The sequence below is a fragment of the Oryzias melastigma genome, linkage group LG20 (genome assembly GCF_002922805.2).
Source record: "Oryzias melastigma strain HK-1 linkage group LG20, ASM292280v2, whole genome shotgun sequence".
Taxonomy (NCBI): Eukaryota; Metazoa; Chordata; class Actinopteri; order Beloniformes; family Adrianichthyidae; genus Oryzias; species Oryzias melastigma.
The window spans coordinates 24,360,873-24,374,860 of NC_050531.1; the positions used below are offsets into that span (position 1 = coordinate 24,360,873).

Sequence of the window (13,988 nt, forward strand, 5' to 3'; positions counted from 1 at the left end):
TCATTTGTTCATTCATTCGTTCGTTCATTCAGTCATTTGTTCATTCATTCATTCATTGTTCATTCATTCATTTGTTTATTCATTAAATAATTAATTAATTAATTCATTCATTCATTTGTTCATTCATTAATTCATTCGTTCGTTCATTCAGTCATTTGTTCATTCATTCATTTATTGTTCATTCATTCATTCATTGTTCATTCATTCGTTCATTCATTTGTTTATTCATTAAATAATTAATTCATTCATTCATTAATTCATTCATTCATTTGTTTATTCATTCATTCTTTCAGAGGGCAGGGATGCTCTGGAGTCTCTCAGACCTGAAAAACAGCTTCAGATGCTTCAGCAGCGTAGCTCTACCAGACATTGTTCAGTTTACAAGAAGCACGGAAGCACTACAGTTTACGATTAACATTTAGAAAACACTGAGGATTTTTGGTTAAGATGACAGGTACACTTTAAAACTGACTCTGGCCTTTTCCAGGCTTCATAATTAGTTTTGATCGATGGGACACCAAAAAATGACGATTTTCCCAAATAAGGAGCATGAAACTGAAACTGCTGCTGCTGAAATGTCTTTAAAATCACAGAAAATCTCATGTTCCATTAAGTGATAAAAGTCTGCCCCCATTTCAGGTGATAAGTTATTATTAGTAGTAAAGGTGTGAGGAGTCTAGCAATACACAATGATTCACCTCAAATGGGACTAATATGTTTGCAACAGTCAACCCTAGTTAAAAAAAACTCTAATTTCCTGTCCAAGTCCCTATAGATTCAAAGTTCCTACTCTAAGTCTTTCACTCCTGCCGCCCCTTCCTCTTTCTGGAGCCTGTAGTCACTGGTGGTCAGTGTTAACCCGGGCCAGGACTTATCCATCATTAAAGTTCTGTTCATGATTAATTTGGTTTTCTGCATTTACCTGCAGTTGAGACCAGCAAATAGAAGCACAGAGTTGAGCCCCCTGTGCTTCAATTTTCCTCATTGTGCTTGCAAATACTTATAGGTAATAAAAGCCCACAATTTTTTGTCTCAGAAAACTTTGAATCATCATCAACACACTTCACAAACACATTTCAGGGCATGAAACGTCACTGCTAAATCAGCTGGTTGTTCACAGAGTACTGTGTACAAAAATATTAACCAAAAATCGAGTATCGAAAAAAGGAATATTGTAGTAGTAAAAGGTCCACCAGCGACAGGGATGTACCATGTCATCTTCTGGTGTTGGTCTACTGCAGGGGTGTCAAACTCAATCCCACAAGGGGCCAAAATCCAAATAACTTTCAATATTTTACTCTCCGCAAAAATATATTTTGTCAAAATTATACAAGTTAGAAATGAGCAAAAGATAACATTGGGCCATTAAACAATAAAATGATCTGGAGGGCCGGATAGAATTACCCGGAGGGCCGGTCTACTGTGTTTATTGGTGCAGACTATACCTGGAAATTCTAGAGCTCTTGATGCTGCTGTCAAGCTGTTATGTAGAGGCTGAGTTTACTCCCCAGGAGGACTGCATGTGCCCTCTTGATCCAACGTTTGAAGCGGTTTTTGTTGCTCCTACTCTTGTATTGCTCTGTGACCGGTCATTTTACAGGGGAATGATTTTGAGCTTTTTCACTTGGATTTTTCTTCTTTTGTTCATACGAGTCTGTTTGTCATTCTTGTGGTTCCTGTCTCTTGTAATAAACATCCGTTTTCTTTTCTCAAGTGATTCCACACAACTTGCACTGTATTGTCTATTTCTTTTCTTGTTCTCGGTTATTCTTTGAGTAAACCAGTACGTGTCTGAGTTTGAGGTGAGGTTCAGTTGCTGTGGTAATCCTCATGGCTGTTTGTGGTGGTTTGTTATGAAATGGTTTTATTGTCTTTGCAGCTGTTCTCCACCTCCTTATAACTTTCTGTATTTCCTTTCAGTCTTGTTTTCTTACTTTCTACCTGTTTTTTTACTTTTGTTTATAACCCATCGTAGATCCCGATAGTGATCCGTTGCGTGTTAGATCTGTCCTTCCTCCTCCCGATTGTCTGTCTTGTCCGTGATGATTCTGGTCTGTTCAAACAATGTCCTGACAACTGACAGTTTGTGTGCAACGGGGTATCCTAATGACTGTACCAGTTATTGGTCTGTGGGTGTATGTTTTCTATATTTATGCTGCTGTCTTCTGTGTGTTGATCTTCATGTCTTTGAAGGGTTTTGTGTTTTCTGTTTCATCCTCTCGGGGGAGATGTATGTTTCCAGCAGCACACAGACTTTTAATGATCAGTAGGTTTTTGTGTATGTCCTTGTCTTCTTCCTTTCCTGGCATGTCCTGCACATATCTCAGGACATTATTTGTTCCGAGTCATCAGACTGTCTAAAAGTCTTTTCAGACACATTTGGTTTACTTAAAGGGAATCAGAGTCTGTTTCCTCCAATAATACGGAAAACATTCTCAGTCTCAATACACCCAAGGGAACCCTGTTCGAGTACCAGGAACCACTCTCTTACCCATCTTTTCAGGTGATCTTGCTTCATTTCCAGTCAGACTGAGCTCCAGTTTGCTCTGAGTCTCCTCAGTCCGTGCTTGGAGCGGGATAACTGAACCAAAACGGCCATTAGCTGGGCCTTATGTGATAAAAAACAGGGAGGCGTGAACAAACGTGGAGCAATGATGCAACAGCAACTCATTGAAATGTGGTCACGTGAGTGCAAGTTCATTGAAGCAAATTTTCATGTGATACACATTGTTCCTCACACCGTTTTCCTGAAAATCTATATGTCATAAACACTTATCAGCGTACCGTCTTAGCCATCGCCTCCACTGTAACCGCCTTGCAGCATGCCTCCGCCACACCAATCTACGTGAATACCAGTCGGAATACACCCTAAGAGATGGTATTTCTTTCTCTTTCATTCGTTTTATAAGATTAGATTTTTTTTGAAACAAGCAAAATGATCTTATTTCACTTTGCATTTACATGTGGTCATTATACAGACTCTTTTCTTTCAAAGTGACGTACATGTGAGGTACCAGGCAAACAAAAAACAGGTCAGAGTTAACAAAGTCTAACAACACTTTCTAACAAGAATTATCTTTTGCCATTAGTGTGGACCTGGATGAGGGAGTTCAGGAAGGAAGCAGTTGACTGACCCAGACTGATACACAAAGCCATTGCATAAATCTGAACAGTGCAGTAACATTGGTCCAATGTTAGAAAAAGATTTTGGGTTGTTTGGAGACTGAATTCTACAGACTAGTGGGTCAGTTAGAAGGTCCTGGCAGGAAACAAATAGAGGCATGACAAGTCCCTGCACAAGGAGTTAAGCTGCATAAATGTAAAGAAGAGTTTGGATTCGTCCTAGTGCTGTACAAATAGACAGTAGATTGGTTGTCCTATAGCTCCAGTTGTATAAAGGGATGAAACAGCAGAGACAGAGGCTGTATTGTAGTGGGCATGATGATGGCCCCCGACCACATATCCCTGCATGAAATGTGTTTCAATAGGAATCTAAAAACCACAGAACCAACCCCAAACCTGTCCAAGTTATGTTCAATCACCAAAGCAAATTTCCCTCAAAATCAAAAGCGCTCAATTTGGTGGGAAACTGCTCAGTCTGGCATCGCCAAAGTCCAAGAACTTCAGCCTTCAAAAGTATTTTCTTTCATCTTCATGAAGCATAAGTCGTGGTGACACCGCTATTATGAATGTATAACTACACAATTATACATATAGTAGTTGCTGATCCATCATGCTATCTAGCCGTTAGCATGCTATGTTTCACTACTTTCTATCAGTGATAAAATAATTAAAGAAAACTTCTTTAAGTTTGTCTTTCATTCATAACAAGTAGAGCTTTGCATGTTTACGATGATGACTCACAATGACTTCAAAACAGTCTCTGAACATTAACGTGATGATGTCACATCTGCCCTCCAAACCTGCACCTTAAAGTGGTGGAAATCAAACATTACATTGCAATTGTACACATGCCACATATTCAACTCGACCACATAAAACTAAAACTATCAACAATAGACACTCAAACACAGGATTCTCAAACATTTTCAGAGGAGGGGGCTTCTAAGGACGACGAAGACTTTCACTATACTGGACACAGCCCGGTAGCCAAGCGCTGAAGGGGGAGGTGTTGACTGAGGGGGTCTGGAGCTCTCGGTTTAGAAAATTAGGACTTTTTATATGCATTTTCCAGGAATCTTGGACTTTCAGCTGACTTGAAACTAGTAGAGAAGGTACTTAGCTTCTGCTTTATCACTGTTGACAACTATGATTTCCCTCAACCTGTTTTCCTGTGACTGCTTATCTACAACACAACTTCCAAAACTTTTAAGTAGGAGCCTCTGAAGGACCATTAATTGTAAAGTAAACTTACTTGTGACATTCAGATAAGTTTACTTAGTACTTTACAAAAAAGTGTTCCTTCCACATGTGTTCCTTCAAAAAAGAAACTGACATGAAAGCCCATCTGACTGATTCAATAAAACAATTTGAATAACATTCAATCAATAATATTTTTTTCAGAAATTCAAAGATTTAATTTAAAAGGTTAATACAGAGATGTCAAACCCAGCTTCATTTGGGTGATCTTCTCCCAATTCCCTCTGGTCCAATGACTTATTGTAATGTATGCAGAGATTCAACCAAAATCTGCAGAGAAGCTTACTAAGATGTGTACTGTCACCACATCAATAACAGCTAGAAAGAAGAAAACACTATTGACTCTAGATGTTTCAAATTTCATTTTATCTTCAGAAGCTTCCAGCCAAGGCCGTTTTCCAGGCCTGTTTAGCCATATATCTAACAAAATGACAATGATCTTTCTCTGTAAGGTTAGGGGTCGATGTCAAGGACCCTTGCAGCCTCGGTTACCAATCGACCAATCACAGATGAGCACACAGAGACCTTTTAGTGTACAGTACTCAGAAAGCAAAATGGCTGTGCCAATGAAGTAAACAAGAATGGAATATTTCTCAAAGTGAACATGAATTTATCACATTAAACACTGATTATTTGCTACGAGGTCCTAAATGAAACTTTGGTTCATCATCAGAAAGTAACTGGTGGCTGCTTCACTCACAGACATTTCGCCGGGTGCCGGCTGCTGTTGAGGCCCCTGCAAACATGCAGAAATGTGTGTTTTAGAGGAAGGCGAATGCAGTGCCTCACATCAGGGAGACCGGACTGACATGTGTCAGAACATGATTGTTCTCCTACTCCTACTATCCTTTACCAGCTGCCTATAATCTGGAGCAGGTGGTTTTTGCAATCTGATTAAAGGAACATTCATGGTCTAATAGATCTAAAAGCTTGTTAAGTGGACTGTTGTAGCACAAGTCCAAACTTACATTATTGTAACCAGGATCTAATGTAAATTTACACTAGAGCTAAGTCAGCACGGTATAGTTTAGCAAGCTGGACTCAAATGTACTGAAAAATCAAAATTTGAACAAAAACACCCCAAAGTGGTATTTTGCTTCTTTCACGCATCTCTGAGCATTCCTCTAAAACCCTGCTCTCTGAGCACCAGCTCCTCCCCAAGAACCACGCCAAAATAACTCATATTTTATTTAGGGTCGTGCATGTTGGCGCATTAACGTATGCGATTAACAAATTATCATTGATGCGTTAATATTTATTGCCATTCAAAATGCCATTTGAAAACCTTCTACCAGAGACATAGAAGCTACAATCAGCAAGCCGCCAGCTTCCTGCTGCTCTCCGTTCTGATGCCTCCACTTGCAGACATCTTTGTTTTCCTTGTCTGAGCTGGAATCTGGATCTAAACTGTACGGCTGGATAGCTCCAAAATGTTTCATTAGGTTGGGGCTGTAAGCAAAGAGTTTTCAGCGATGGGTAGGGAAAGGGGCGTGGTTGCTCTGTGCCAGCAGTCACAGCCACAACTTTAAGGTCCATTTCTAATGAGCTACTGCTGCTCCACAAAAGTGTGTCCTACAAAGTGACAGGGTGTTTGGATTTGGTTAAAAAAAACATTGCTTTCGGCTTTTCCCTTCGTTGCCACAGCAAATCAGCTTCCTCCATCTCTCTCTCTGACTTTCTCTATCAACACTGTAGTGGGATGAAAAAAGAAAGAGTTGAGTTTTATAAAGTACATCCACTTCTTTCAAGCCATCTTTTGTTGCCATACCATTTACTTCCTTTACACAGTTGAGTTTCCATCAAAGCAGATGGTTGGGGTCATTTTAAAGCATTATAAGTCATTTGCAGATCATTATGACTGGAGATGATGGTCACTGTGATAGAGAGACTGTCTGCCTTGTGGCGGTGCTGCCCAAGTGTGTATGACAGGGAGAGGAAAGGCTAGCTACATTTTCTGAACAGTGCTTTGTACTGAGCATGCCTGAGGTGACAGTTATAGCAATGACTCATCTTTGACTGGTGGAGCTTCCAGAGGAATCAGCCAAAAGCAAGGAGGTTATGTCAATGAAAAAAGACAGAAATAAACACTTTACCAACTTAAAGACAAACAAACAAACAAAAAAAAAACAACAAACTTTATCAACCCCAAAGTGAAAAATGGTCAAATTAAATAGATTTAAATAGGGTTTTTACAAAAAAAATCAAGAGGAGTTACAAGAAAGCCTCTCCCACATATAGCTTTATTTTTTTAACGAATGTGGCTTCTACTGTAGACCAGCATACATGGAATGAAGAGAGTGTAAGGGAGAGGAGCATAGGAAGAATGAGAGAAGTGAACAGGTTAAGCCTGACCAGAACTGCAGTTCAGCAAATAGGCAGCCAGGTCACCCTGACTTCACCAGAGGGAACGACTTCCCTGTGAGAAAGATATGAGCGAAGCGACAGAGGAAGGTACGGAGGTGGTTAAAGGACTAAACCAGCAGCACACTGTTGCTGTGGCTCTGTCAGCTCGTGTTAGAGCTGATGAGAAAGTGGGACAAATGGCCTGTAGCCATCACAGCTCTGCTCAGGCTTTTTTCCAAATTGGCTTTGGACCTCAGCTCTTCCTTGAAACTCATGGTAATATTTTCATCTCTACAACACACAAATAAAAGATTGAAATAGAATAAAATGCTTAATTGTAATGTTACACTAAAGACAGTGGGATTTCAGTTTGTTTAGGGACGTGATGCATGTTCTCAACACAATGACCAAGAAAAACATCGTAAACACACACACTGTAGGGCTTGCAGGAGGTCCCTGTCCCAGAATGCTTTTCTGCATCTGTTACACTTACATTTGAGCAACATGCGTTGAATGTTTGGCTTCGTCTGAACAAAAATGGTTTCATGCCAGTCTAGCATATTTTTAGAAGTGTCATTGACATTGGGGGCTGAAGGTTTCCTTCCAACATGGACGTGTAACATGCTCACTGAAGCTTGTAGCCTGAATTTAGCTCTGGTTTTCTTTGTAATCCAGTTTTGTGATGTGTGCTTTAAGGCTGAATTTGCTGACTTTTCTGTCAGTAATACAATTTTCACTGTAGAATAGCACGCACCCCTGTGGAGATGAACGTATAGAAACAGTTGCTTCTCTTGTGGATGTCTTCTTTCTTTGGCATGCTTTGACACACACCTGAACTCTTTGGGTATAATTATGTACACTTCTTGAGCAGCCTCTGGTTGCTCCTTAAATAATGCAGCAAGACTGTCTTGTTTGGAACACTTAGATTTTATGCTTCCTTAACAGCATAAAACTAAAATGGTTCCTTCTTCAGTTTTTTTATTTTCATAAAGCATTTTTAATAGGGTAATCTCTGTCTTGAAATTTGACCTTTGTTTTGGATGTTTTATTTTTCACAATATTGATTGTTTTTATTTTTTTTCTATGAATATATCTAAGTGTGTTTGGAAGATTTCTTGTGCCAGAGTTTGTTCTTGTTATCTTAATATTGTGGAAATTAAATACATTTCCAACCCAGTACTAGGATGTTGTATTATGACTATTTTAACAACAAATTCAGTTTAATAATTTTATCTACCAGAAGTACATAAAGATTTGTTAGACCAAGCATAGATCTCTGTGGTACACTACCAGACTCCACTGTGTATGGTATTCAAATGAGACAGTAATGTGTTCATTAATTGGACTTAAGTTGAGGCTGCGCGGGGGTGTGGTGCTGTAGAGCTTTGCTCTCTCAGCTCCCAGCTGGGTCCTCTCTGGAGTTTGCATGATCTCCTTGTGCATCCGTGGGTTTTTTCTGGGCATTTCTCCCACACTCCAAAAAATATTCATCGTAGATTAATTGAGGATCCTAACTGGTCATTTGGGTGTTAACTTGAGTGTGTGGTTGTTTGTCTGTGCGTTGTGCTGTGATGAATTGGTGAACGATCCGGGATGGACCCTTTCTCACCCATCAGTGGCTTCACTCGTCAGTGTTTGCACCACTCTAGTTAGCCCACTGAGGATTTGATCCCCATAGTTTCATGTAGGCCTGAGATTCGATTAGAGCAAAGAAAATGTGAGTAGTTTCTTTAAAAAAAAAACCAAAAGAGTTTGGTGAAGTTTCCCCATATAAAAGAAACTACTGTATCTGTAACACTCATACAGATGTAGGCCTCTACACAGGATATGAAAGGACGCACATGTCTGTTCCTTTTGTCTGCAGCATCATCTCAGGGTTGGGTCAGAAAGGACAGCATGAGCTGCCTGTAGGCCACATGAAGGTGCTGCATTCAGACAACACATTTAGGACCTGACAGAAGGAACATCATTTTCAATTGCACAGTTTTTCTTTTAGGTCTTTAATTTTCTGAATTTTAATGAAATACATACAATTTCCCTTCGACATTATTAATAAGGAATGGAAATAAACATCATTTTCATTAGTTTGATATTCATTACTCCACAAAATTAAGAAAATAATAAAGATAGTCACAAATAACACAATGGATCGTGTCAATAGCAGGTGCTCCCAGCTTTTGCTTCAATGACAGCTTGACAGTGACGTCTCATGTTCCTCACTGAACTCATGATGTTGTTCTGAGATGTTCCACTCTTCCACAAATGCAACAGGCAGTTCTGCCGGGTCACTTGGGGGTGGGGATTGGGGATGATGATGGTTCTATGATGTCTCTGAGGTCAGAACCTGCAATGACTGGATCACCTACAGTAACCAAATCAGTTTTACACTGACTGGTGATGTCTGTCCAGACTGTTGCATCTCCTCCACTAAAAGAACACTGATTACCATGTTGACCTCGGTGTATTGCTCGCTTCACCTTCTCCAGCATTTCTGACGACCATCATTTCTGTTGAAAGTGACCCGACCATCATCACTGAACAGGACGGTAGACCATTGCTGCGTTGTCCAGGTCACATGGTCTTGTACTGCTAACGTTTACAGTGTTATCTTGGTGTCAGTGGAATCACCTGCAACAGCCGTCTGTCATTCCAGTCAAAGCGGTGGAGTCTGTTGTGAATAGTTGGTCTGTAAATCCTAGTACCCTCACATCTGGTAACTGGCCTGCAGCTGTGTGGCGTTTGCTAAACCATGTCTGAGGCCAGAGATCCTTATAGGTTCTGGTCCCAGATGTGGTCTGTCACTGGTGGGACTCCAATCCTGGGTCTGTCACAAAGTCTGACAGTAGTTCTGAGTCTGGATGTGAGTCTGCTAATGACACTTTGACAATCACCAAGTTCACCTACAACATCTGACTGTGCACTACCAACCTGAAGGTGGTATGACCGTCTGTTAAGAAATGTCTTGTGTTCATGTCTGTTTGAATGATAAACTTGGAATAATTACAGATAAACTCTGATTTTTACACCCACAGAATGTTGATGCTGATGCCACATTGAAGAGGTTCTTCTTACAGAATTTTGTGGTTTTGGCCCCATTCAGTACAACATGTATGTGTATGTGAGACCATTATGTGGAAAATACACAATGAGGCGTGGTTTGTAACCCAAATACAATTGCTTCTTTATCCCAAAATTATTGTGAGTGGCGTGTTTGTTTGTTGGTTCACTGGTTTTATGTTTATGGACAGGAAGTAGGATCTACTGGAAAGAGGTCATTAAGACGAACAGAGGGATGTGCATGAAGTGAAACAGTCATTGTGCAAGAAGGAGTTAGAATGCACTTATGTAGTGCACCTCTAGTCTCAACCATACCTCTACTGAGTTCCATCTATTTTCTGAAAACTCCTCATTCAATGCTATTCATCTGTTGTTTCTTTGTTAGTTAAGCTTTGATAAACATTGTAATTAGTCATCATTGATACTTCAAATACGCCTCAGAAAGTGGTAGAGAATGAGAGAGCAAAGATCCTGTGGGACTTCCAGATCCAGACGGACAAGATGGTAATGGAGAACCAACCAGACATTGTAGTGGTGGATAGAGAACAGAGGAAAGCCGTTGGATGTGGCAGTACCAAGCCATGGTAACATCAAGAAGAAGGAACATGAGAAACTGGAAAAATACCAGGGACTCAGAGAGGAACTGGAGAAAGCTTGAAAGGTGAAAGTGACAGTGGTGACCGTGGTAACTGGAGCACTCGGAGCTGTAACCTCCAAACTGGAGGAGTGGCTACAGAATACACGCACATAGAGGTGAATCCAGAGGCAGCAAACACGATGTTTGTTTGATATAAATATAGCTTGTAGTGCCTCAAACTCTTAGTGCTATCGGGCCAAGCTTTTGTCATACTGCATCATCATGTGCTGTTGCAGGCATGCATGAGTATTACTTCCTTTGCAAACCTCTCTTGCATAAGCCACAGTCAGTGTTGCTCAGGAACAGAAATTATTGCTCATTGGCAACATTTTCTCATGCACACATTTTTCCAACATTTAAATGCATGTATTGACTCCTGTTTTTCGTATAAAGTAGAGCTGTCAGGCGATTAATTATTTAATCGCGATTAATCACATTTTGTCCCGAGTTAACTCGTGATTAATCGCATATTAATATGTGGCCTTTTTTTTAGGAAAAAAATGTGTGCTTTGTGGAATTTAGCAGTTCTACATTAATTATGAAAACAAGAATGACAAAATTAATAGTTTTCATCAGAAATACTTTATTTTGTAACATTCTATTGAGATAAACTTTCTTAACAATAAAAGGCTGGAACATAAAATGCCTAACAAAAGCCCAAGTGAAGGGCATTTTAAATTCAAAACTTCAATCAACGTTCAGTAAAATAAAATAAAAAAAACATCAAAAATAAAATTTCCATAACACTTTCATGTTCATTTTTTGTCAGGACCAAATCTTTTCCTCCTCTGCTGAACTACAGTAATAAATGAAATAGAGATTTATCATTTCCAATTAACTTTTGTTTTTTAAAACATTAAAGACTGAGAAAAGCGGGATACACTGTGGATAGTTTGACAGTCTGTTACTGCCGCCGCGTTATCTGGCTGCAGCTCGATGCAGCGACGTGTCCAGCGGAGCTCATCATGAATATGCCGGCAGACAGACCGCTATGCTGGGGTTGGATCACGCTTAAACCTCCAGAACATTTAAACCGTCCCCCGGTGAGCTTGTTGTTCGGAACGTCGGGGGTGCGCAGCCCTCGGGACGCGGCGCCGGACGCGAGCCGGTATCACCAGACGTGGTACTGGACGCGAACCGGAGCCGGGTTAGAGTGCAGGAGCTCTCCAGGTCCCAGCGCCGGGCCGGTTTTAGCTCGCAGCTCGGTGGTTGGAGACCCGCCCGTGATCATGTGAGAGCAGCCGGTGAGTTAGGGCGGGATGCCCGCGCGCGCGGTATGGAAACGCACGTATGAGAAAATCCCATTGACTGTAAAAATAATGGACTTATCGAACTATGAGGTCCCCCCATTATATACAGTCTATGGAAAATCCGCGATTAATGCGTCAAAAAAATTGTCGGCGTCAAGCACGTGTCAGATTAACGCGATTTTAACGCGCTAAATCTGACAGCCCTAGTATAAAGTGTATCCCAACATATGTATACCCCAGCTCTCGTCCTGTCTCTGCAGTATCTGCAGACTTCCTCTCCTCCATATGCTTCATGGCTTCACAGCTGTGTCCATGCAGATGGAGCGTCTGACTCACATGAACTCCACTGGGTGTGAAATAGTGTGAGAAAATAATTTTGACTGCTAATGAATTGTCATTGATTGATGTTCTTTTGTCTCTGCTCTTTATTTCTGTCAGATCACAGTAACGGAGACTGTGCTGTTCCTGGTCCAGTACACGTCCAAAGAGTTTGACCGAACAGAGAAGACGGTTGCCACGGGGGACTGCTGCTACCTCAACCCCCTGGTGCGCAGGACCTTCCGATTCCTCGGTATGTCTCAGACTTGTCCTGTTGGTAATCAATACAAACAAGTTTCTTGAACATATTTTTAGTTGAAAACATTACAATCTTGATATGTGAAAGCTTGCAGGCTCAACACACTTTTCTTCAAGTCAGAGAGAACAGTAGGTTAAAGTTGGGTAAAGACTCCGGCGGTTTCATCTGAGCTGTAATGTTAGCCACAAGAGCCCGGGGCTAGGGTGTAAACGTTCATGCACATTGTTTCCTACGGGCAGGCTGAGGGTGACAGGTTGTAGTGAGAACTTAAGACAAATGTAAGGAGGAAGTAGGTGAGACACTGGTGAGCGCCCCTCTCTTTCTCTCTTTCTCTGTGGAGGGGGAGGGGGGGGTTGTTAGTGTTGTTTAATGCAGTGGTCCCCAACATTTCTGGGGCTGTGGACCGACAGCATCACCTGTACATCATAGGTGCATGCAACTTCCTTTATCTGTACAAATACTTTATGATACACACCACACACACGACAATGGCACGTTTCATTTTCATGACGTCCCTTGAGGTGGCCACACAAGCCACAAAAGAACTGCAAGACACACCTGTACTTCCCTTAAAATGTGACGGTGCCTGTTTACAACGCTCCAAGGGCACAAACAACCCCAAAACCCACAGCACCCGTACAGGTCAACCCCCCCGTACAGGTGCATGGGACTAAGACTTTAAGCTTTACGTTTGTCTCCACTTTATCTCCATAAGTGTGCTCACACTTGCATGTTGGGAGCATTTGCACGACGCATGCCTGACATCTTGCAGCTCCTTAGTGTCCTCGTGTCACTCATGGCTGCTGGAGTTTAGCTTAATGAGTCATAGAACTGTGCTGCTGAGGAAAGATTAAACTTAGAACACAGCCCAGGGTCACAGTTTGCTCACAAACCCAACCTTTCATCATCTTTACCATTCTACGTTTCAGAACTGCACTGGGTTCTGTTTTAGAGACTTTCTAAATGAGACATGTCCATGTAAAGCTCTATGTCCAGTCTGCTTAATTACACTGGAGCATGGGATTCACCTGTGAAACCTCAACCGTCTCTTTGTGTCATTGTCTCATAAGTTTAACAACTTTGAGAAGAGCTGGACTTTATCTGTTTTCAGCTCCAGCAAAGCACAAATTGTGTTTTATATTTGAGAATAGTGAAAGAGAAAACCGATCTTCTGACTCAGTGAGCATTTAAAAAGTACAATAACTCTGTCAGGTTACTGCCATGATGGAATAGACTCGATTTTATTGCCACATCTGCCCAAATTGGTGCTCCACAAGGACCTTAGCTTTTGTTTTTGTGAGCTTTTGTGATTTGCTACTGATGACCTGACTGCATTTTTCTGCACGTTTCTGCAGCTCTCATTTGACTGTAATCTGCCACCCCCCCCCCCCCGAAAAGTAGTTTGGTGTCAGAAACTTTATTGGATGTTCATTGGCTATTTGGCAGTTTGCCCATAATACATCCTTCCCACTTTTAGGCATCAGTGTTGTTGTTCATGTTGTTCGGGGGATGCCAAAGATAGAAAGTCCAGTGGAAGACTTCTGACCCGACTGTCATGTAAATGGCAATTATATAAATATGGTAAGGAATATGGTATGGAAATACTGTTAGGAGGCTGTAACAGAGCACGTGATCATCCTGTAGTATCGCGAGACTGACAGGTGTGTGGGTGAGTAAATCTGGTGGCGCGTGAGTAGCTAAACAAACATTTCCAGCTTTTTTCACTATACCGCCATACAAACAT

General features: G+C 41.2%; 1 protein-coding gene across 1 annotated transcript in view; it reads left to right on the forward strand.

Annotated features, from left to right (window-relative positions):
• Positions 1-13,988, forward strand: part of LOC112139051 (phospholipid phosphatase-related protein type 5) — a 48,615-nt gene that overhangs the window by 2,084 nt on the left and 32,543 nt on the right. The window contains exon 2 of the mRNA XM_024261752.2: positions 12,106-12,238. Coding sequence (XP_024117520.1) covers positions 12,106-12,238 — 133 coding nt within the window. The remainder of the gene's footprint in view (positions 1-12,105; positions 12,239-13,988) is intronic.